General features: G+C 48.1%; 1 protein-coding gene across 2 annotated transcripts in view; it reads right to left on the reverse strand.

The window, feature by feature from the left end:
* PCSK6 (proprotein convertase subtilisin/kexin type 6) overlaps positions 1–22,204 on the reverse strand; it is a 193,090-nt gene that overhangs the window by 75,179 nt on the left and 95,707 nt on the right. For both annotated transcript variants that reach the window (XM_045448813.1, XM_045448812.1), the window contains exons 7-10: positions 17,124–17,296; positions 10,529–10,741; positions 6,642–6,742; positions 1,782–1,885 (exon numbers count right to left, since the gene is read on the reverse strand). In XM_045448813.1, the coding sequence (XP_045304769.1) occupies positions 1,782–1,885; positions 6,642–6,742; positions 10,529–10,741; positions 17,124–17,296 (591 nt within the window). The remainder of the gene's footprint in view (positions 1–1,781; positions 1,886–6,641; positions 6,743–10,528; positions 10,742–17,123; positions 17,297–22,204) is intronic.

Consider the following 22,204-nt stretch of genomic DNA (forward strand, 5'->3'; position numbering starts at 1 on the left):
GCCATCACCTGGAAGTCCCGGGCCGCAGGACCAGCCCTTCTGAGGACTGCTCCAAGATCCCAGCCACTTTACCCTCTCCCTGGTCTGTACTCCTTCAGGTCAGGGGTGTGGGCCAGCCAATGTGGCCCACTCCGGTGCTGAGTAGGAAAAGAAGTGTTTCCTACTCGGACCTATTATTTTTTTTCTGGGAGACAAGTTTGGGTTTCTGTATAGTGAAGGGACTCATCGGCATCTGGGCTCCCTGAGTCATGAACCAGACAAGAGAAACAAAGCCTTAAACCCGTTGGTTCACGCGACCATGATGTGCAATAAACAAGAAAGCAGGGCCACGCTCATCTTTTTTGCCATCTTCTTGGCCTGCTAACCTCTCACGGCATTTGGGGAGAGGGGCACGGTGTGCGCACTTGTGAGTTGGCCTGAGCCAGTGTTTAATTTGGCCGTGGCAGGAGAGTTTCAAAGTTTAATTTAAGAGGCAAGGTCAAGAACTAGATACAATCTATTTTCCTATTTAATTAGGCCAACATTGAAATGTAGGTCAGCTCTTGTTACAGCACACGACTACCACCAGCATTCCTGCAAAACAAAGATGCATTAGGCCTGCCTGATCAATGGCTTTCTTATTAAAAGGAATGTCCCTTGGAACTCACAATAACACCACTTGCCCTATATTTTACACATACTCGTAGTATCAGGCTTGGTGTCGAAATAGTTGGGCCTCAGCTTCAGGAAAGGAGAAAAAGTCCTCCCTAACATACCATGGCTGAATGGAAATCTTTTTCAAGCATCTCTGGTAAGAAGCCATACAAACAAAGCCAATGGCACAGTCCTATAATTATCTGCTTAAGAGGCTCCATGTAGCTGGGTTACAAGCCCTGACTGCAGGTTGATTTCATGGAACCTATGTCTGTCCCAGGCTGGATCGGGGGAAGAAGCCTTGCTGTTCTAGGAGTTACTTTTATAACACAGACAGAAGTTTTATAGTTAGAAAGTAACTTACATAGCTATCTCAGGGTCCTCATTGTACACATAAGGAAACTGAGGGCCAGTTTCAAAATCGTATTGCTACTCAGGACTAAGAATGCAAGCTGCCCTTAGGTGGCGCACAAATAAACATTATTTATTTATCTCAATAGTCATGGATTTGTTTGGATGTGCATTAGGAAGAAATAAAAGTACACACCAAACCCGTGTTTAACTAGATGTAATAAAGTTTCCTTTTAACAAATATATTTTTTTGAAAGAGAGAGTGAGAGAGAAAGAGCACAAGCAGGGGAGGGGCAGAAGGAGAGAAATAATCTTAAGTGGGCTCTACATCCAGCTTGGAGCTTGACCCGGGGCTCGAGCTCACATGAGATCGTGACCTGAGTCAAAATCAAGAGTCGGAGGCTTAACTGACTGAACCACCCAGGCGCCCCCAAAATACATATATTTCTTTATGTAAAAAAAAAATGCAAGTCAATTTAAAGAGAACTATTATACCAATACTGGTACAGGTGGTCCCTGGATGTGGGAAAAGTCATGATGTTTAGGGAACCCTGAATTCTACCGATCTTGGGTTTTTTTCCTTAATGTCAGTGTGAGGTCCCAGAATACCATCCTTAAATCTCTAGCTACATATGTCTCACTCTTGTGACACACAATCAAGGTCATTTGGGGATTCTTTTTGAGAAGCTCCTGTCAACCCTTTAATAGAGATTCCAGCAGGTGACCCAGTGGGCCCCCCAGGACTGGGCCCCCCCAGGACTGGTCCCCGCCCAGCCCAACAGGAGCCACCACCGCACCTTTATGACCAGCACCGTTGACTTTCCAATCATTTGCTTTCAGGTGCGCCGGCCTGGATGTCTTCACCAGCAGGTGCTGGACGTCCCTCCAGGTTAACTGGCTGCTGCAATGACACAATGACAGACCGCTGAAGTCCACACAGGTCAAAACAATGGCTTCACAGGACCATCCACTGTGGCACGACGGGAGCCAGCCCCGAGTGGGGACTTAAGGAATTCCCGAAGACTCCATTCCTCAGCGAGGGCTTATTTTATAACCTCTTTGTAAAGAATGGTTTCCAGGGATTAAATCCTAAGATAAAATAGTGCAACGGGTGACCTAAAATCCCTAGCGTTAAAATCCCAGCCCTGCTACCAAGGTGTGCCTGAGTGCTCAAGGCCTAGAGACGAAATTGTGGCAGCGGAGAGGGACCTCCTTATTTTACAAGTACGAGAGGGCCTATTCTTCATCATAACAAGTAAATGGCTGTGGTGCATGACAGCATGCTTAAGCCATCATCTTCCCAGACCCTGTCATTGTTTAGATCCACCTGCTACCAATTATAATTTGAGAGTTTAGTAATTCCCAATCTATAATATATTTGTTTTGGTGCAAAGTGGAAACATCTCATTGAAAGAACACATGCCCACTAATAAAAATGCACAGATCAGAATTTTTTGAGTCTAAGATACATGGTCCCACGTTTTTAACGCCTCTGTAACCAGGATCCATCTTACGATGATAGATGATACTCTCTCAAACCCCCTCTGTCCACAGCATTAAGACCAGGTCGCAGACAGACGCTGTCTTTCTTTAAATTTTTTAACGTTTATTTATTTTTGGGACAGAGAGAGACAGAGCATGAACGGGGGAGGGGCAGAGAGAGGGGGAGACACAGAATCGGAAACAAGCTCCAGGCTCTGAGCCATCAGCCCAGAGCCGGACGCGGGGCTCGAACCCACGGACCGCGAGATCGTGACCTGAGCGAAGTCGGACGCTTAACCGACTGCGCCACCCAGGCGCCCCCAGACGCTGTCTTAAATACAGTCTGCACCCCCTCCTCTTGACCAGTGCCTGCCCTAGCCCACAGTGGTTACAATGGTCTTCCCGATCACCCACTCTTTGTGCGTGCTTAAAAATATACATAACATAAAATTTACCCTCTTAACCATTTTTCTCTGTATAGTGCATGTCCTTGGTACCTTCCCATTGCTGTACATACATCACAAACCATCCATCTCCAGAGCTTTTTCATCTTCCCCAATTGGAATTCTGTCCCCATGAGACACTAACTCCCCGTTTCCTCTTCCCCCCCCAGTCCTCTGGCAACCACCATTCTACTTTCTGTCTCTATGTACGTGACGACTCTGGGAACCTTATACAAATGGGATCCTACAGTACTTGTCGTTTTGTGACTGGCTGATTTCACTCAGAATAATGTCCTCCAGGCTCATCCATGTGTCAGAATTTCCTTCCTTCTTAAGGATGAATAATACTCCATTGTTTGCATAGACCACATTTTGTTTATCCATACATCTATTGAGTAGGCACTTGACTTGCTTCCTCCTTTTGGCTATTGTGAGTCACACTGCTATGAACATGGGTGTACAAAGAGCTCTTCAAGTCTCTGCTTTCATTTCTTTGGGTAGATACCCACCCGCAGAATTATAGGACCACATGGTAAATCTTTAAGTTTTTGAGGAACCACCACACTAGTTTCTACAGTGGCTGAACCATTCTATTTTTCCACCTCTTTGTCTGTTGTCCACTGGGACCTCACTGTGGTTTGAGTCTTGGGGCACAAGTAGATTCCTCCCTTGGGGCTCACTCTCCAGGCACTAGCCCCAGGCTTCTGGGATTTCTCCAGCATGTTCTTGCCACTGTGCCAATGACCTCACTGGCCTCCTGGCCATGTTCCCTCAGCCATGTCCATTAGTCCAGTTTCTAGGTCTTCGCTCGGCTCTCTGCCCCATATCCACTCCCCCTCCTGAGGCCCCGTGGCCAACCTCATAGTTCAAGGGGGTTTCTGAGGCTCCATGTGGCCCAAGGCTTCATACGGGCACAGGCTTTAGAGTTCAGCCAGGGGTGGGGCCACAGCCTTTGTTACCTGTGTGGCCTGACATGTTACTACTCATGTCGGCATCCTATCAAGGATGGCTAAAGCCAGTCCACCCAGGAGTTCAGCATAGCCAGGAAGCATGAACTTCAGAGTTCAGGGCAGCACAGAATGGGTGCAGAAAGGGACATTATTGGAAACGATCATGGGGTGCCTGGGTGGCTCAATCAGTTAAGCTTCTGACCCTTGATTTTGGCTCAGGTCATGATCTCATGGTTTGAGAGTTCAAGCCCCAAATCAGGCTCTGCACTGCCTGTGTGGAGTCTGGTTGGGATTCTCTCTCTCTCTCTCTCTCTCTCTCTCTCTCTCTCTCTCTCTCTTTCTTCCCCTCTGTTGCTCTCATGCTGTCTCTCTCTCTCAAAATAAATAAATAAACTTAAAAAAAAAAAGGAAACCATCTCATTATAAGGACTTCCATTTTATTTTGGACTCTGGTACCAAAAACACAAATATAGTCATCTGAAAAATACAGCTAAGAAATGGCATTGAAAATGTTTTTCAACAAAGAAGGGATTGATGGAAAGTCCCAAGACTGCCACTAACCAGGATGACCTATGCACAATTCTTACACGTGAGGGTCTTTCTTCATTTTTGTTACATGCTGCCCACAGGCCCTCCCTGACCCCCTGAGACCTTTTCCACCTGGGACGATCTGGCTTTGCCCTGACGCCTTCTACCTACAAGTGAACAGTGTGTGAAGGCAATGCCAGGCAGGTGAGCAGCAGGCCTGCTCCCTGGACACGTGAGCTGGCCTCGTCTCCAATCTCCTCACCTCAGGCTTGCAGGGTCCCTTGTTACAACCCATCCCTGCCTTGACCGGTTCTGCAGGCTTAAATGCTCAAAGCTGACACTGTTTTCAGTTCAATAAAATTCTTTTTAAAAAATTTTTAAAAATATTTATTTATTTTTGAGAGAGAGAGAGATGGAGTGTGAGTGGGGGAGGGACAGAGAGAGAGGGAGACACAGAATCTGAACCAGGCTCCAGGCTCTGAGCTGTCAGCAGAGCCCGATGTGGGGCTCGAACTCACAAAATGAGATCATGACACAAGCTGAAGCCAGACACTTAACTCACTGAGCCACCCAGACACCCTTAAGCTGATGCTGTTTTCAAGTTTGCTTGACTCGCCACCTGTACTCTTCTGAGGAGCATCTAAAATACTGAGGAAGATGAGAGTTTTCATGTGTCCACAGGCCAAGTTTAATGGGACAAGCTGGCATGAAATGAAGCTTGCTTTCTATTTAGTTTTGACTAACAAAATTCCTTGCATGTTTCCAATAAAGAATGGAAGGAAATATAAAACAATGAATTGCTAAGTATGTGAATGCCACTTTCCACACAAGTAAGTAATTATTTAGAGTTGTTTGCTTTTTTTTTTTTTTTTTTTTAAAGAGCCTCAGGACACAGAAGCCAGTGCTTTGGCCTGCAAATCGAAAATATTTAGTTATTCCTCTGTTAAACTGGTAGCATTTGAGTTGTATGCCCTTTTGCCTCGTAGGAATCAACATGCAAACATACACAATTGTGAGGATTGAAGCAACCCAAATGTGATTTTTTGAATAATTTAAAATCTCATCTACAACTGGCAATTTCAAATGGCTGGCATGTTCCGAGCCAGTTTTGATGCCTTAACTGAATCTGTTTTTGACACCATAATTGCATGTTCTTTCTGACCCATCCAGACACTAACAACCTAGAGTTTTTATTTGGCTTATGACAGATGAAATGTCACCACTGCATTATCAATTTATCAATTAAAGTTTATAAAGATCAGCCTGTGGCCGCCTGAAGGGGGATTCTGGTATGTGACGCAGCATGGGAGGTAGACTTGGGGTTCTGGCCCACCCAGCTCTCTGTGGCCCTACAAAGGGCAGGAGGCGGTGAGCTTTAACCAGGAAATGAAGGAGGGGCACCTGGGTGGCTCAGTCCGTTAAGCATCCGACTCTTGATTTCAGCTCAGGTCATGATCTCAAGTTTCATGAGACCGAGTTCTGCATCAGGCTCTGTGCTGATAGCATGGAGCCTGCTTGGGATTCTCTCTCTCCTGCTCTCTCTGTACCCGACTCAAAAAAAAAATAAAAATAAAAAAACGTAAAAATACGTACTAAAAAAATTTTAAAAAGGAAAGAAGGGAAGGGATCTCTTCACGTCCCTTAAGGATGGCCTTGAAATGGAAGGAAATCCTGACCCATGCTACAACATGGATACACTCTAAGGACATTGTGCCATGTGTGCCAGTCACAAAAAGTCAATTCCTGTATGATTCCACTTATGTGAGCTGCTTAGCAGCCAAACTCATAGAGAGGAAAAGTAGAATGGCGATTGCCAGAGCTTGGGGGAGGGGTTATAGGCAGTACTACGGGCTGAATCGTGTCCTCCCAAACTCATATATTGAAGCCCTCTCTCCAATACTCAGAATGTGACTGTATTTGGAGACACAGGGTCTTTAAAGAGGTAATTAAGGTAAAACGGGATCATTAGGGTGGGCCCTAATCCAATACGACTGGGGTCCTTATACGATTGGGGTCCCTAATCCAGTACGACTGGGACCTAGATACACACATAGATGGAGGGAAGACCGCCTGAGTACACGGGGGAGAAGGCGGAGTCTCCCACTTTCTCTGCCCCTCCCCCACTTGCAACGTTTCTGACTCTCTCAAAATAAACTTAAAAAAATGGTTAAAATGGTAAATTTTATGAGTGTTTTACTGTGTTAAAAATTTACAGAAAACAAAGGAAAAGAGGAGAAGACAAGTGGGAACTTACTTTGCTTCTAAAGCCAAGGCGATGATGCCCGCCACCATGGGGGCTGAAACCGAGGTCCCAGTGTGGCCGTCGGTACAGCGCTGGCGCAGATCCGTGGTGACCTGGGTGATAAGAGGCTAAGTCAGCTCCCAGATGCCGGAAGCTACTCAAGAGGCACTATGCATTCATATCTCTGCAGCCAAGCTTTTTTTTTTTTTTTTTTTTTTTTAATGTTTGTTTATTTTGAGAGAGGCAGGAGGGGCGGAGAGAGAGAGGGAGAGAGAGAATCCCAAGCAGGCTCCGTGCTACCAGTGCAGAGCCCGACATGGGGCTCAAACTCAGAACCGTGAGATGGTGACCTGAGCCGAAACCAAGAGTCAGATGCTTAACTGACTGAGCTACCCAGGCGCCCATCTGCAGTCAAGCTTTGTGTCAGATACTCCCTGCTAATCTGCTTTGCCCACATATGTAAAACACCGACCCACTGCAGGGATGAGCTAATCACAGCCTGAGAACCAGGAGACAAGGGAGATGGAATACAAACAGCTGGAAGCAAGACAAACAGCTGGAAGCCGCATAACCTCCTTGCTGCAGGTGTACGTGCTGAGACACAAAGGTAAGACAAAATGAAACAAAGAGGGCCTTCCATGGCAGAGTCCCCATGGTGAGACCACCTGCGCTAGCCCACGGGAATGACCCCCAAGTCACCCCTGACCTCAGAGCAGCTGGAAACATGCGGGGGGTGCCCAGGTGGCCCAGACAGCATCTCTGCCTTTAGTCAGAAGATCAGAGGTCAGTCATAGAAGGTCACAGATCACTCTCCACCAGGACGTCCTCCTTAGATCATTGACTGTGTCCCAAAGCACCCAGTTCCATCTGTAGCAGAGAACGAACCCGGCGAGTTCTCCACTTTCACAGCGCCTGCTGTACGGGACCACAAAGCTGGCCCTTCTCCTTGGGGAGGCAAAGCTGACTCAGCAAACTGCGGGGGCCCCGCATGCCTTCCTCTGAGGCACTGACTGACTCCCAGCTGGGTGGGGAAATTGATTCTGGGCCCCACTAGCACACAGCCTGATTTGCCCCTTGCCTTTGAGCTGAAATGAGGAAGCAGCACCAGGGAATCACCCGATTGGGGTTGGGCTGTGCCACACCTGCTGCACTAGATGGGATTCTGGCCCTCAAGCTACTCCCCACGGGCTCTGCAGATGGGACTCAGGTTGCTGATCAGCAGACCTTAAATCAGTGAGAATATCCTGGATTAGCCAGTGGGCCCAATGTAATCACAAGGGCCCCCAGAAGTGGAAGGAGGCAGAAAAATGTGTCAGAGAGACGAGGCAGAAGAGAGGCCCAAGCCATCATTGCTGGCTTTGAACACAGAGATGGAGAAACATAAGCCAAGGAATGTGGGCGGCCAGGAGATGCTGAGAACAGCCCTTAGCAGACAGCCCACCAGGAAACAGGAGCTCAGTCCTATAACCACAAGAAAGTAAATACCGCCAACAACCTGAACGAGCACAGAACGGACTCCCCACTAGAGCCTCGGGTAGGGAACGCGGCCCGGCAGGCACGTGGATTTCAGCCTCAGGGGACTCAGAACAGAGACTCCGTGGAGGCTGCTGCACTTCTGACCTCCCGAACTATGAGATAATAAATCTGTGCTGTTTAAGCTAAGTTTGGGATAGTTGGTTACGACAGCAATAGGAAACTGATAGCCTCACCAACTGCAAGCCTCTAGTAGCCGATCTGCATAGCCCTGAAGCATGAATTGCCCTAGTGCTAACAATCCAGATCCTCTCCCAAACAGAGTATCTTCCTTCTTCACGTTCCGGCTGGGCTGCAATCACCTAGACAGGATCTAGCCTGTCTCTCTCTCACACACAGGAAGGATTGGACAGGAACACTGGCAGAGACCAGCCTGCTCCTCCCTCCCTGTTCAGCAGGACTGAGGCAACCTAATGTTAGGAAGGGCAGCTGAGGGTAGGGAAGTAGGGACAAGGATGCAACCTCCCTGACCCCAGGATCTTCATCTGCAAATGGGCACAATGCCACATCCTTTATAAGGTTTCTGGTGAAAGTCACAGCTGGCACCTGAAACATACTTACAATGGTGGCCCGTGAGGGAAACTGAGGGCATCTGGGCAGGAGGCCAAGCTCCCAAGAGCAGGTGAGGCCCATGAGAAAGGGCTACTGGGGAGCGAGCAGTAGGTCCTCCATACAGGGAGGAGATGGCTCAACCAAGTCAGGCAGGTCCCCCTTTCTGAGACCAAATGTCGTGCATGGTCTGCTCATGTTCAGCGAATGAAAGAGCCAAGGAATAATTGAGTAAGAGATGCTCACGTTAGGTGTCACTCCATTTATAAAGAGTCACGTGTCAGCACCAGGCAATCCCACCCTCCAGGCAAATGCTGCCTGGCATTCACTAGAGGGCATGGATGGGACAGAGCCTTGATTTCCAGCTGACAGCAAGCTGCCAAAAGTCCAGAGCTTGGAGGTTCTCTAAGGGGACTCAGAGCAAACACTTGGCTCTAGTTGAGCTGAAAACAATAATAACAACAAACAAAAAATGCCGTCCATACTCTCAGAGAAGAATTCCAGTCCAGAGCAAGAACTGACTCACTGTCTCTTTTACCATCCTCTTAACTACACTCTTCTGACCCATGTTATGGCTCAGAGAAGGGACTTAAGAAAGAAAAAAGAATCAAGGCGTTTTGTAGCTAAGGTGTGTGCACACGCAGTATGATTAATTAAGCAAATAAAGCTGCAAGCCCTGCTCCCAGGGTTGAGAGACAGGGTCGTCCCGTAGGAAGCCTCTGGTACAAAGCGTTCAATGACCCAGTCTCCACCCCACACGCCTCCAGCCAGCAGGCCTGTTTAACAAGACTCCGGCAAGTTCGTGTTCAAATGAAGCTGGATTCCTAAACGAACAGGACACCGTGCAGAATCTCGGCCGCCTGTCCCAGGGGCACGTGCTCCAGTAGAAAAGGAAAATAAATTAATACCTTCGTTAACTAGCCCGGGCCGCTGCCAGGCTGGTGGCGGAACAGCCGTGGCTGACCTTTCAACTGGTACAGAGCAAAGTGGGGAACAGGGAGCCTGTATGCTCCCGCCGAAAAACCTAAAAATAAATTTGCAAATAATTTCTCGAGATGCGATGAAGCAGCAGGAGAAATAAAAAAGATGCTAGTGAGCTTGCTTTCAAATTAAACCGTGTCTGGCCAGCTCCACGGTCCCATTTTTTAAACGTCTAAAAAGCAACTTAATGACTGTGCATTTGAATTCTGCATTAATTTCAGTTCAAAATCCTCCCCCTCTTTACTTTTCTTAAAGCAGGAAAGCCTGTAGGGAAAAAAGAAACACAGATTCCACCCATATGCTAAACGGAAACACTTTTTAAAAGAGAAATCACACTGATGTCCATTGAAGTGAAAGTAACAGAAAAACCAGTGCTCAATTTGAAGGGTCTGGGGCAAGTCCTTTTGTTAGGGAGAGGATGGCCTGGAAGAACACTTAGATCTCTAAAATGTTTCAGTATAAAACCAAGACTTTCCCTTCCTCTCTTTGGCACATTGAAACTGAACCGGTCAGCTGGATCCCAAGCGATGTGACCACAGAAATTTAGAGAGCTAAAAGGAGGCACAGTGCTGAGAATGCACCCCATTCTTAAATGCTATTTTTAGATCTCTGAAGCCAGAGAGGGTTTTAATCGGTATTTTGTGCAAAAATTAGAAAGGCAGGGCCTGGGGAAGGTTGCCAAGGGACTGGGGTTTCCCTCGAGGTACAACCAGTTCGCTGATGGGGGAGGTTGGTACCCTGGGAGCCAGTACAAACTGGCCTCAGGGAAAAGAAACTTGTCCCCAAAGGGCTGGAGGAGCAGATCCTAAGCTCTCCACCTGGCCAAGAGGACTCACAATTTTTCGCTCGTAGAACGCCCCGCTGCTGTAGGTGGTGGCCAGGGTGGACGCACACTCTTCCAGGTACCACGGCTTGTAGCCGTTCTCGGTGGTGCTGCTCACGGAGATGGTGTAGATGCTGTTGGTGTAGCCATCACAGGAACAGTGGTCCCCCTCTCTCCCGCCATTCCCAGATGCCCAGACGAAAATGGAGCCCAGGCCCTGCCGACCCTAGACAGGAAGGACAACAAGGTGTCAGTCAGCCCCGGCAGCTACAACTTCGAAGAGTGGGTCTCATACCAGCCCGGAGTCCTTCCCTCGGAATGTCCCTTCCAAGGGTCTAAGAAGGATGCATTCAGGGGTGCCTGAGTGGCTCATTCGGTTGAGCATCCAACTTCGGCTCAGGTCATGATCTCACGGTTCACGAGTTTGAGCCCCACGTCGGGCTCTGTGCTGACAGCTCAGAACCTGGAGCCTGCTTCAGATTCTGTGTCTCCTTCTTCTGTCTCTGCCCCTCCCCCACTCGTGCTCTGTCTCTCTCTTTCTCTCTTAACAGTAAATAAACATTAAAAAAAAAGGATGCATTCAGATTGTATGATGCTACCAAGGACATGGTTCTGTGGGCCCCTGTTTTATTTTAAAGGATTCTTTTATTTTTTTAATGTTTATTTATTTTTGAGAGAGAGAGAACATGAGTAGGGGAGGAGCAGAGAGAGAGAGGGAGACACAGAATCTGAAGCAGGCTCCAGTCTCTGAGCCATTCAGCGCAGAGCCCGATGTGGGGCTTGAACCCACAAAGCTTGAGATCATGACCTGAGCCAAAATAGGATGCTTAACTGACTGAGCCACCCAGGCACCCCTCCTGTTTTATTTTAATAGAGCACTTCTGCCTGTGGTGACAGGCTTAATGCTGCAGAATCACAGATTGCACTGAGGAGATGGCCCAGAAAGACCTCTCTGTTCTTCATGGGAAAATCAAGGGCCTTCAAACAAGCTGTTCTATTCCAGAGCCATGCCTGTAATTTCCATCGTAATGTCCGATCATCACAAAGAGCAGTATTACTGAGATGAAAAATTGATGGCTGAATTTATAACATTAATTTTTCTAGACTGAAAGAGCTGGTCCTGTGAGGCAGAGGGTGAACTTTCTTAAAAACCCAGTGGAAAAGGCACATGTCTTGGAGAGCAAGCTAATTTTTTTTTTTTTTAATTTTTTTTTTTCAACGTTTATTTATTTTTGGGACAGAGAGAGACAGAGCATGAACGGGGGAGGGGCAGAGAGAGAGGGAGACACAGAATCGGAAACAGGCTCCAGGCTCTGAGCCATCAGCACAGAGCCCGACGCGGGGCTCGAACTCACGGACCGCGAGATCGTGACCTGGCTGAAGTCGGACGCTTAACCGACTGCGCCACCCAGGCGCCCCAAGAGCAAGCTAATTTTTAAAAATTGTTTACTGTTTATTTATTTTTGAGACAGAGCATGAGTAGGGGAGAGGCAGAGAAAGGAGGTGACACAGAATCCGAAGCAGGCTCCAGGCTCTGAGCTGTCAGCACAGAGCCTGATGTGGGGCTCGAACCCATGAACCATGAGATCATGACCTGTGCTGAAGTTAGATACTTCATGGTGCTCCAGAGCAAGCTAATTTTTGAGAAGAGGGGGTGGGACTGTGAATTCTGGGTGAGGACTGAACAGGTAAAAAGGGTCATGGTCCAGAGTGCCCTGGCTGCTCATGGCCATCTTATGAGGGCTTCCCAGTGTCCCTGCCATGGGTCCGCATTAAAGCAGTCAGATGGTCAATGCCAGCCAAGGCCAGCGCTTCACCTGTACCTAGGTTTTTATTTTTAGGAACGCATACAGGAGAGCAAGTGTTTGAGAGGCAGTGGTGGTCAGGGTAGCTCCCTGCAGCTCTGTTCCATCCCACATCCACAGAAGCAATGATTTCTGATCCAACCAAGTCACAAACACCAGCTAAAGATGAACTAATCCAAGACAGAGCTCACCATTCCGCCCAAGTGGCTGGACCCATTGGTGGTGCACTGCCAGCCCCACAGGGCTGGTAACTTTGGTGTCCTTGCCGAGGACCCTTCTTTCCAAATAAGTGGGAGGAAATTGATACTTATGCCCAACAACTGGCCAATTCAAAGAAAACCTGCAACAGAATTCTGCGATCCCCACAGAGTCCAACTGAAGCCTTGCTGCTGACTCAGGGGGCATTACGCTCACTCTGAGTTCAAGTCCATCCCAGGCTGAGTAGATCCAACTACTCTGAAAGCCCCATGACGTTCCACTTTGTAGACCAAGTGGACTATAGTTCTTTGCCCTTTTGTGCCTATTTGTCATGACTCTGACATTTCCTCCAGTTTCCAACCTGAGGCTCTCAACACAGTCCACAGAGGTCCCTCACGCCTACGCAATCCCGCTGCTCAAAGCTGCCTCACTCACTCCACTTTCCACGTGTCCCGGGGGGACTGTCCACATGGCCATGAGCTCCACAGAAAGGTTACTCACATTTAGCCAAAAGGTCAACCTTCTGGAAGAAAGGCACAAAGTACCTTAGAAATGGGTGTGTCTGTATGTAATTCTCTTTGAAACTAGTTCAAAGAAACGGAAATCCAAATAAAAAGGTATTTAACCCATCAGAGCCGATCTTTATTCCATGCGGATTATTTATTTATGAAACACTGTCATTTTGCTAAGTGGGGCCTATAATCTTATTGTTCCAGAAGCACAGACGATGCCTCCACACAGCATTCCTCGTACGGGAGCATGCACACAGGTCACTGGGGGCTTTGCTCCATGGCAGACTCAGACTTGGCAGGTCTAGGGGGAGCCCCGAGATTCTGTATTTCTTTAACATAGTTTACTTTTTTTTTATTTTTAAAAAATGGTTATTTATTTTGAGAAAGAGAGCCAGACAGTGAGCAGGGGAGGGGCAGAGAGAGAGGGAGACAGAGAATTCCAAGCAGGCTCCACTCTGTTAGTACAGAGCCCGAAGTGGGGCTTGAATTCAGGAGATCAGGACTGATCATGAGATCAGGACTGAGCCAAAATCATGAGTCAGATGCTTAGCTGACTGAGCCACCCAGGCTCCCCAAGATTCTGTATTTCTAATGAGCTCCCAGGTGATGCCCGCGTGGTTGCTTCTGGACTTCACCTTGGGTAACAAGGGCCTAAAGTGCCAAAGGCATATATATGCCACCTTACACCACACAGTTACTCCTAGACCAATCCATTCTCTCAGGTGTCGAGGCATCAAAAACCTTTCTCCTTCCTGAAAAGTCTCCTAAAAAGAATGTGAAAGTGAGGTGGAGAAAATACCCAGATCTGAGGTGTAGGAGATGTGTTCGCTGTCTCTTTCATGTTCATTTCCCAGGTCATGGAAGCCACAGGGCAGAAGTTATAGGAGACGACAGTTCAACCCCAGCCATGAACTTGTATTTCTGTTCAGGACAGTCACAACCTCAACTGGATCAAAACCTATTTCAGCGTCCTGCCTGGGAGGTGAAGGGTTCATCTGTGAACTCCGAAGCACCGTTCCTGAGGGCTAGCAAATGCCCGGCATCTGGGCAAGGCCAGCCTTTCCAGCCTCAGCCATGTTGCATGTCCCCTTTGGGATGACAAGCTACGTGAGGGGTAAAGCTTCCTAAGGACTGCCATTAGGCACATCTCTATGCCAAATTATGGTCTCTGAAGTCTCCAAACCACATCGTCCACCAGAAATGAAGTCAGACTTGACAGAAAAAGACTGTAGGTGACAAATGGGGCACTGAGGAGGAAAAACAGATGGGGGAATGTGGTCTGGTTTGAGATCACCAAATTTCTAGGAGGATTTTCAGTGACAACTTTAGACGGCTACGATTTAAGCTTCCCTATATGATATATTTTACTTCAGAATGACTGAAAAAAAATGAAATGACCTCAGTATTTCAAGCAACTGTGACAAGAATGACGGGGAACCACATGGTCCCTTCTGCAGCTTCCTCACCGCCCCCCCCCCCCCCCCCCGACAGCCTGATAAAGCTGACGCTGCTCGGAATTCGGCGCGCAAAGAGCCCCTCTCTGCAGCTCCAGGCTTTCCAAAGTCCTCCATGGGTTCGTCTACACAAACCCAAGTAAACTGAGATACCAAAAAATTGTTTGAAAACAATTTGGGGCACCTGGGTGGCTCAGTCAGTTAAGCGTTGGACTCTTGATTTCGGCTCAGGTCGTAACCTCATGGTTCGTGGGATTAAACCCCATGTTGGGCTTTGTGCTGACACCATAGAACCTGCTTGGGATTCTCTCTCTCTCTCTCTCTCTGTCTGCTCCTCCCCCACTCACACATACACACTGTTTCAAAAATAAATAAATTTAAAAAACTTAAAAAAAAAAAGAAAGAAAACAATCATTTACTTATCCAGGAAATGGGAGGCCCTGTCCTAAGACATCAGATCTTTAGAAATCATCTTCTAGAATAACACATGTTTAGGATTAACACCATTCAAAGCAGTGTCTTCCACACAGAAAATGTGATCTCTAGTTTATAGCTGAAATTAAGCTTAACTTTTAGGATGTTCCACTTGTCACCAAGAGTGAGATCCATGTGATCTAGTGGGTGGTAGGAGCTGAGTACTGGGAAGATAAGATATCTTCCCAGCCCCTTGTAGGCAGCAGCTGACTTGGTCACAGAACCTTCCGGCACCTGGCACAGCTCAGGTGCTCAGCAACCTGACAGAAGCAGCCTTTGCATTTTCTTGGAGTTATGGGGGTGAGGGGTGGGGGCAGGCAAAGGAGGCTGTGTGGTGTCGCAGGCATGACCATAAGGTCAAATGGCAGGTTGGGAGCATTCTAACACATAAATGCTCAAACTCCACAAAAAAGTAATAGAAAATGGCCAAACTTAATACATCCAGAAAAGCGATCAAGTCATATTATTTACAAGAAAGAAATAATGAACAGGGTTTAAAAAAGATGGCTCCTCTATGGGGCAGGGCCAGGGGTTGGGCAGAGGGTAGACAAAGAAAGGTTGCCTTTAACACAATCTTCTGATAATATTTGATTTATTCATTAACTATTTATTAATCACATTTTAATCATGGTGCATAGGTTACAATAAGTAAGGACTTTAAAAAAATGTTTTAAAGCATAAACAATAAGGGGCACTGGGTGGCTCAGTCGGTTAAGCCTCTGACTCTTGATTTAGGCTCAGGTCATGATCTCACAGTTTCGTGAGTTCAAGCCCCGCATCGGGCTCTGTGCTGATGGTGTGGAGCCTGCTTCGGATTCTCCCTCTTTCTCTGCCCCTCACCCACTTGCACTCTCTTTGTCTCTCTCAAAATAAATAAATAAACTTCAAAAAAAAAGATTTATATTGGGGCGCCTGGGTGGCGCAGTCGGTTAAGCGTCCGACTTCAGCCAGGTCACGATCTCGCGGTCCGTGAGTTCGAGCCCCGCGTCAGGCTCTGGGCTGATGGCTCAGAGCCTGGAGCCTGTTTCCCATTCTGTGTCTCCCTCTCTCTCTGACCCTCCCCCGTTCATGCTCTGTCTCTTTGTGTCCCAAAAATAAATAAAATAAACGTTGAAAAAAAAATTAAAAAAAAAAAAAAAAAGATTTATAAAGCACAAATAATAAAATGGACTTGAACCACCCTCCTCCCCAGCCCTTCTCCCCCATCTCCAATAGAAGTCAGAAGTATGAATGCTGACCCAGGGACGCTTGGACTTCCTGCCCAAACCCCTGCCAGCATCGCCAGGCCATACCCTATACTCTGGGCTGGGCCTTGTTGGGCCACCCAAAGCCACCCGGACACTGACCACAACTCTGTCTGCCTGCTCCAAGAAGCTGTCCTCACCCAGAAATTTGCCGCACCACCTGGCTTACAAGAACTGGGTCATCTCCAGTCCCTCCTTCCCTTCCCCCTGCATTTTTGACTCCCAAGGACCCAGAACTAATGATGACAGAGTGACTGTGGGTGGGCCTCCTGGTGGGTGGAGGAGAAGAAGGCTGCCAGCTTCCTCTGCTTCCCCTCAGCTGGTCAGTGGAGAACCAGTGCTTGGATGTTTGCTCTGTTTAGTCCCTGGTGAGGCTCCACCCAAGAAATCCTAAACACATTAGGCTGTGTGCTGGCACTGAGGGCAAAAAGGCCAGGCCTTCCTGCTTTGGAGGCCCTAGATTAGCACACGCTCGTGACGGACACAGGAAGCTCCACAGCTGGGTGTTTCCATGGGCAGATGGTCCGAGGCTCAGGACACCCCTTCCACCTGCACATTCCAGGTTAACAGGCCAGGTAGTTGGACTAAGAGCCCGGCTGCCCACCTTCACATACCCCTTGGCTGGGGGCTGTCAGGCTTCAAGGCACAGAGTCCTGGGCTTGGTGGGTGACCAGCTGGCACCTGCTGAAATAGCCGTTCTATGACAAGGTGAAATTCTTCTGCTCTGGATGGTAGAGAGCCACCTCCCTGAGCCCCTAAATGACTTCTCCCTCACACTGGTCCTGGCACAGCAGGGCCATCCTGGTCCTCTTTTGGGGCTCTGGCTTGTGTCACTATGTTTTTAATCGCTAAAAACTTTTTTTTACCCTTCCCCCCCGCCCCGCCCCTGAGAGATCCACCGAAGCCCTGAACAACTCACACCTTTTTAATGCCATACTCGAAGGCTTGTTTAGCCAGGCGGCCAGGCCCGTCCACGGTCTTCCCGTCGTCGTCCGGCCCCCAGCTTGCGCTGTAAATGTCGATGTAGTTGGGTCTGATGCCCAGAGACTTGGCCTCAACCACATCCGTCACGTCGCCGTCCAGCATGCGGATGCCTGCAAGCACACAAGGGGGCTCCATGCACGCCTGCTCTGCACTTGGGAGGGCGGCAGAGACCGTGACCCCAGGGCACAGGGGTACGGCCAGGGAGCCCCACACAGTTCTGGAGCCTTCCAGTGTCATTCTGGAAAGCTTTCCCTCCCATCCTGTGCTGGCCGAGGTGAAGGACTTCCAATACCATCTGGGGCCATGCTGTGGCGTCCCCGACACAGGACAGCAGCAAAGGAAACATAAGTGTTTGGAAAATATAGGATTTAAGCAATTTCCTCAGTAGCACGATATCATTCTGGTATTTAACAACAGAACATATTAGACATATTATGATTATTATTTCTAGAACAGAACTCTGGGGTCATTTTCAACTTTCCCTGCTGTCAACAGTTTACTTCTCCTTTTTAAAAAACATGACTCCATCTCTGATTTGTAATTAGGAGTTTTTAACCTGAAAGACGGAAGGCCTCCCCCTAGCATATCAAGGCGGGGGGTGGGGGCATCTTATCTCAGTGTATGTTCTGGTTCCGGGTTCCCCAGAGGGCTCTTTAGGTGCTGGGGAGTACAGATTCCTCAAGAGCACCTCAAAAGGAGAGGGGGTGAGCCAGGAACCTCTTCCGAAGCCTGCCTCCTCGGCCAGGGGTCCCCTGCCCGCCCTGGGCCCAGCATTTGCCTCCGTTAATGATTACACTCTGCACCCAGCAAGTGTGGTACCCCCGTGCCTCACCCAGAGAGGGGGTCTTAGCGATGCTGGGATGTGACTGGGAAGCAAGGGTAATGATGCTGCCTGGACGCAGAATGGGACCTCTCTGAGGCTCAGAAAACCTGTGCCCTCTCACCCCGGATCAGCGCTCTCTAGGTGACTCCTCGGGGACCACAGCCACTCCGCTCAGAGGTCCCCAGAAACCCCTCCTCCACCAGGCCCAGCTCCATGTGTGTGGTGGCCATGCCAACGAATTTTAAATCTTGAGCTATTTAAGACATAACAGGAAAGAGGACTTTTTCTGATTATAAGCATCACATATGCTCCTTGCAGAAAGTTTGGAAAATAGAGAAATAACTAGTGATAATATTTTGGTTATTTTCTTCCAGTATTTTTCTTTGGCCACAGCATGCACTTTCTCTCCAAGTTCTTTTTTTACCACAGAACCTCATACAGAACATTTCCCTGCGCCATTAAAGACTCTTCTAAGACTCGATTGTTAATGGCCGCAGCTTACCCTCCCGTGCACCCCAGCCCAGGCGGCACTTTCCCCGAGGTTTGCCTCACTGAGCAGAGAGGCCCCCACCTCCCCCAGACTGGGCTGGATCTACTCATGCAATATCCCAGAATCTGCGTCGACAAGAGAGCACATATGCCGAAAATAGAAACACGGAATACAAATGACTTTAAAAGACAGAACGGTGACTTTTCCCCAGGATGAAAAGAAATGGTACAGGGCTCAGGCAGGAGGAACCCCAAGAAAGAGACTCTTTGAGGGGACACCCTCCCCAGGGGCTCAGGGACAGATGTGGGATGTGGATTAAACCTTCCTGTCCCACCCATTTTAACTGGAATTGTGGACATGCCTTGCTGTCCCTTTTGATGGATAGTTGAGAGGCAGAGATCCCTAACATAAATTTCGAATGATACCTAATCTCTCACCCAGTAACACAGGGATCGTAGACGAACAACTAACAGTACTTTATGATTTGTCAGGGTGAGAAACTTCCTACCTACAGAGAATGTGAAGATGATTTAAATGCAGTAAATTCTTCCACCCTATCAACTTGTCCTGCCTGGTTTTTGAAGGTTCAGGTTGTCCTGAAATGTTCTCCTTCAGGCCCGTCCTAACAATTCTGGTTGTGAGTTGAGAGAGAAAAGGTAAGAGGCACCGTGCAGGGTCCCTGGGAAGCCGAGTAGGACAGTTGTGCTGATAGGAGGAGGGAGGGCCACCATAGGGCACACTATCTTGGCCCTGTGCTTACGTGGGACACAAAGCAAACTGGAACCGCTTACTCCAGAAGCCTGGAAATCGTACTCAAAATCAATGTCAGAGAAATTTATAGCAAAACAACAGTGAGACTGAGGTCTGGGAGACATCAGGAGTTCAGTGACAGGGCCAAGAGCCATTTGGGAGTGTTACGGCACAGGCAGTGACAGAAGGTGGTGCTGGAGTCATCAGAAGAACCATGTCTTTATGGTGGAAAGACCTTAAAAATGAGAAGCAGAAATAAATCCTAACTTCAACCCTGTCTGTTCTATCTTCTGGCTCGCTATCTATTTCCCTTCCTCTCTTTACTACCTGTTATGGACTGAATGTTTGTGTTCCCCTGCATTCACACGCTGAAGCCCCACCCCACCCCGTGTGGTGAAGACAGGAGCTTTAGGAGGTAATTAGCTTTGGATGAGGTCATGAGGGTGGGGCCCCCACGATGGGCTTAGTGCCCTTATAAAAAGAGTCAGCAGACAGCTTGCTTCTTCTGTCTCTACCGCATGAGGACACAGAGAAGTTAGCCATCTGTGAACCACCAAGTGGGCCCTCACAGGGGAGCAGAATGAACAAGCACCATGACCTTGGACTTCCAGCCTCCAGAACTGTAAGAAGTAATTGTCTGTTGTGTAAGCTCCCAGTCTGGAATTTTGTTATGGTGGCCCCAGCTGATGCAGACAGGACCTCAGCTGCCTGGCTTAGGATGGGCCAGGAAGCCACCACTGTTCACACACTAAGATGGCACCACATGGCCAGTAGATGTGGACTCCTGTCACCGCTCCCGAGGAGTGGCCCATGGAGCAGAGCTCTCTGCGGACAGTGTGCCATGGGACCGGCAGGAGGGAGGTGGGGCATGCCACGGGTGACAGTCCTGCCGTGACCACCAACTAGTGACTCTGGGAATTACCCCATGTCACTGAGCCTCCATTTCCTAGAGATTGCATTGATGAAAGTTATCATATCTACAAAGGTGCCATAAAAGCTAAAAAAGAGGGGTGCCTGGACAGAGATGCAGATATCCAAAGAGACACAGATTCCGAAGCAGGCTTCAGGCACTGAGCTGTCAGCGCAGAGCCCGATGTGGGCTCACCAACTGTGAGATCATGACCTGAGATGAAGTTGGACGCTTAACCGACTGAGCCACCCAGGCGCCCCAGTTTTTTACCTTTGTTTTAAAAACATATGCCTATTTGATAATGTATGAAGGATTATAAGTTACATACATGTTAGTGGTAAAGCCTAAGGAAACTGACACTCACAAGCCCTCCATCTATTCAATGTAAATATAAACATGACCCAATGGGGTCTCTACCTATGCCCTGCCCCTCACAGAGGAAATTACTCAGAATTTTGGACTGTCTTTTCATAACCTTTTTTTTTTTTTTTCAAATAAAGGGATGCTTATTATATGGTTTTAATGTTTATTTTTGGGAAAGAGAGAGAGACAGAGCAGGAGCAGGGGAGAGGCAGAGAGAGAGGGAGAAAGAGAATCCAAAGTAGGCTCTAGGCTCTGAGCTCTCAGCACAGAGCCTGATACAGGGCTTGAACTCATGAACTGCCAGATCATGACCTGAGCTGAAGTCAGATGCTTAACGGACTGAGCCACCTAGGCGTCCTCATTGCCTTTTAAAAACTAGTGTTTTAACACAATTGTATGCATGCTTAAATAACATATTGCTTCCTTTTGCTTGTACTGGGAATTAATCCTTCATTGGTTAGACACATTACCACTATCTTCTTTCAGTTGAAGCCTTGTCTTCTCACTTTATTTATGGTATCTTTTGCTAGACAGAGATACTTAATTTCAAAGGAGTAAGAACAACTTCCCTTTGAGGATCAAGGGAGTTATAACGGAAGCCAAATTTATGTGAGTTCATTGGGATCTATTGCGGGGTTCCTTTCTCCCTTTTATAGGTGGGGCAGATCCACTTTTTACATCAGCTCAGTGTACTTTCTTTCTTTCTGATTTCTGGGTGGACACGATGAGTCCGGGTGATCTGAAAGGTTACCCTTCTTCAGTCACTGGTCTCTGTGCTCAGGGCTTCCCTCTGTCAGAGACACTGGGCCCAGGTGCTTACTTAGCCATCAGCCCAAAGAGAGGAGCCATAACCAGTAGTACAGGATGTTGGCAGTGTGCTGTGGCAACGGTGTGGCCTCTGGCAAGATTAAAGAGCAGCTCACAGTGGGGGAAAGAGAACAGGGGTCAGAGAGTCCTGGGGTGGGATCCCAGCTCTGTCTAACCTCAGACCAGGATCTCAACCTCTCTGAGCCCTTGTCTTCCACAATATTTACCTGGCGGAATAGCTGAGAGAGTTAAATATATGTTGAGGCCATAGTGCCTGGTGCTGTTCGAGAAATGGTCACTTTTTCTTTATATCCTTATGTTCCACAACAGGCTTTCCAGGGCAGCAGAAGGCCTTGACAGCCACACAGGCAGCCGAAATCAATTCTGATGTTCTAGTGCCGAAATGCAACCTGTTATTCTAGACTTCTCCATGCAAGTTAGAGGTGTTGGAATGCCTACCTTTAAACAAATATGTATTTATTTTGAGAGAGAGAGAGAGAGAGAGCGAGCACAGGGAGGGACAGAGGGAGAATCCCGAGTGGGGCTCAATCCCACAAACCAGGAGATCATGACCTGAGCTAAAATCAAGAGTTGGGATGCTTAACCGAATGAGCCACCCAGAGGCCCCTGAATGCCTACTTTTTAAAAATTTCAGTATAACTAGCATACAGCATTATATTAATTTCAGTATACAATATGGTGATTCAACAATTCTATGCATTACTCAGTGCTCGGTGCCTCCTCTTGAACACGAAGAACGAGATGCCAGAAGACATCACAGATCTGTAAAAGCAGACAACCAGAATGATTTCTCAATACCTCTCCCGATGCTTTTCATCTCAGAAGAAGACTGACAGATGTGTGAGGAAGGAAGC

This window comes from Leopardus geoffroyi, chromosome B3 (genome assembly GCF_018350155.1).
Source record: "Leopardus geoffroyi isolate Oge1 chromosome B3, O.geoffroyi_Oge1_pat1.0, whole genome shotgun sequence".
Classification (NCBI taxonomy): domain Eukaryota; kingdom Metazoa; phylum Chordata; class Mammalia; order Carnivora; family Felidae; genus Leopardus; species Leopardus geoffroyi.